The sequence below is a fragment of the Sphaeroforma arctica genome (genome assembly GCF_001186125.1).
Source record: "Sphaeroforma arctica JP610 unplaced genomic scaffold supercont1.878, whole genome shotgun sequence".
NCBI classification, from domain to species: Eukaryota; class Ichthyosporea; order Ichthyophonida; genus Sphaeroforma; species Sphaeroforma arctica.
The window spans coordinates 32507-34393 of record NW_014039680.1 but is presented as its reverse complement, the minus strand read 5'-3'; the positions used below and the strand labels follow the sequence as shown (position 1 = coordinate 34393).

General features: G+C 37.1%; 1 protein-coding gene across 1 annotated transcript in view; it reads left to right on the top strand.

Annotated features, from left to right (window-relative positions):
• Positions 1 to 844: 844 nt before the first annotated feature.
• SARC_09052 (hypothetical protein) overlaps positions 845 to 1887 on the top strand; it is a gene marked incomplete at its 5' end in the record, with an annotated part of 3136 nt that continues 2093 nt past the window's right edge. The window contains 2 exons of the mRNA XM_014296954.1: positions 845 to 913; positions 1462 to 1574. Of these exons, the coding sequence (XP_014152429.1) occupies positions 845 to 913; positions 1462 to 1574 (182 nt within the window). The remainder of the gene's footprint in view (positions 914 to 1461; positions 1575 to 1887) is intronic.

Sequence of the window (1887 nt, the reverse complement as noted above, 5' to 3'; positions counted from 1 at the left end):
TTATATATATATATATATATATATATATATATATATATATATATATATATATATATGTTCATACATATGAAGTGATATATGTACGTATACGTTTGCACGTAGACATACATAAATACATATCAATACATCGTGTTTTTGTGCGTGTGCTTGTGTGTGTGTTTGCATATACTTGTAAATTGACGTATATCAATTTTTATATCTATATCTAAATATATATATATATATATTGTTTTAGTGCTGCTACATGATGTGCTTGTATGTATGCCATGTATGAATACATGGTAGTTGCTTCTACTATCACTACACCTACAATCACTACACCTACATGTACCCGAGTACTTTTTGAATAGATCAGTATTAATCTAAATATATGTGTGTATTATGTGTGTGCGCGTATGTGCATGTGTACATAGATCTTTGACTTGTATGTGCGTGCGAAATCAACAGATCCGAAGTCAAATCGTTTATTCATACCTCTAAAGCGTCTCAGCCCACATGCGCGTTTGCTCATATGTTCTGGGTCGTCTATTCGGTGTTAGTCTTCTTCTGGCACCGACAATCTAATAATTATAGTGAGTAAACACTTAAACGTACATCTGCATTTTAAAAGAATACTACTCAAACCATCATATAGGGAAGCCATGAGACACCGTCAACCAATTATTGTTCTAAATATAACTCAAAGCTCTTATCTTATGTATGGACTGTCGAACGGTCACCTTCTCTGATACCGTCTCTATTGTGTTTGTCAGCAGCACTGCATATACCTCCCTTCATCCACTCGGCTTATTGTCATACTGCGGTATTCGCACCCAACCTTTTGTGGTTCTCAATCAATGCGCAGGTAATTGAGCTAACCGACTTGGAAGATGACATGGTCAACCCCATCGATCTGTGCAACAAATTGAACAGGGTAGGTTTATCTGCTGCCTTAGGTTTATCTGTTGCCTTAGGTTAATCTGCTGCCTTAGGTTTATCTGCTGTTTGCTTTCTTCTGTGATTGACGGTGTATGATCTTTGTGGTCCTTGTTCCTCGCTGAGTGTCGGATATTCTGTTAGTGGGTAGGTATGGGCGTCTATGAGAATGCCCATCCTGTGCGTGCGACCTTCAAACGTCGCAAGAGATACAGTGTAAATGTTTAGTCATCCTGGAACAACAGGCATTTTGCACAGTGTGGTCCTTGTTATCGCCTGTGTGCCCCCGTATGTGTTTTTTATGTTGTGAATTTTTCCCAAAGGATTCTCCAGCTCTGTGATACGTCTATATGGTCATTGATATAAATGTACCATTGCATGACAGTTTTTTGTATACGCCCGAGCGAATATCACTGGAGCGACATTAGATTCTTCATGTGTTTAGTTTAGGCTTATTTGTCCATGAACTTTCAAATCGTCCGTTAATGTTACCCAATCCTACGCAACGGTGCAACGGTCTAATTCAATGATGTTTGTGCCATGCAGCTGGTACTGCCTGAGTTCGGTGCGCAAGGGATGCTGGTCGTATTTTTCTTGTTCAGTATGTCTTGGATCCCTCTTGTCATCAACATCCCGGTGGCCGCTTACCATGGTTACCTGTATGTTGCGAATATGTTTAAAATGAAGCTGAGTTAGTTAAACTTATAGTCAAGTAGCTGGTGCAGCCAAGTGGTTTTGATAAATGTCGAGGCCACTAACATATACTTCAAATATATAGATGCATTGAATGAGACCAATCTTGCAACAATGTTTAATTGTGCCATGTATATATATCTATATTTATTTCCATATTCATATTCATATTCATTTCTATATATCTATATCTGCCTCAATATGTATTTGTATATGTGTATGCATCTTCATATATATATATATATATATATATTCATATATATATATATTTATATATGC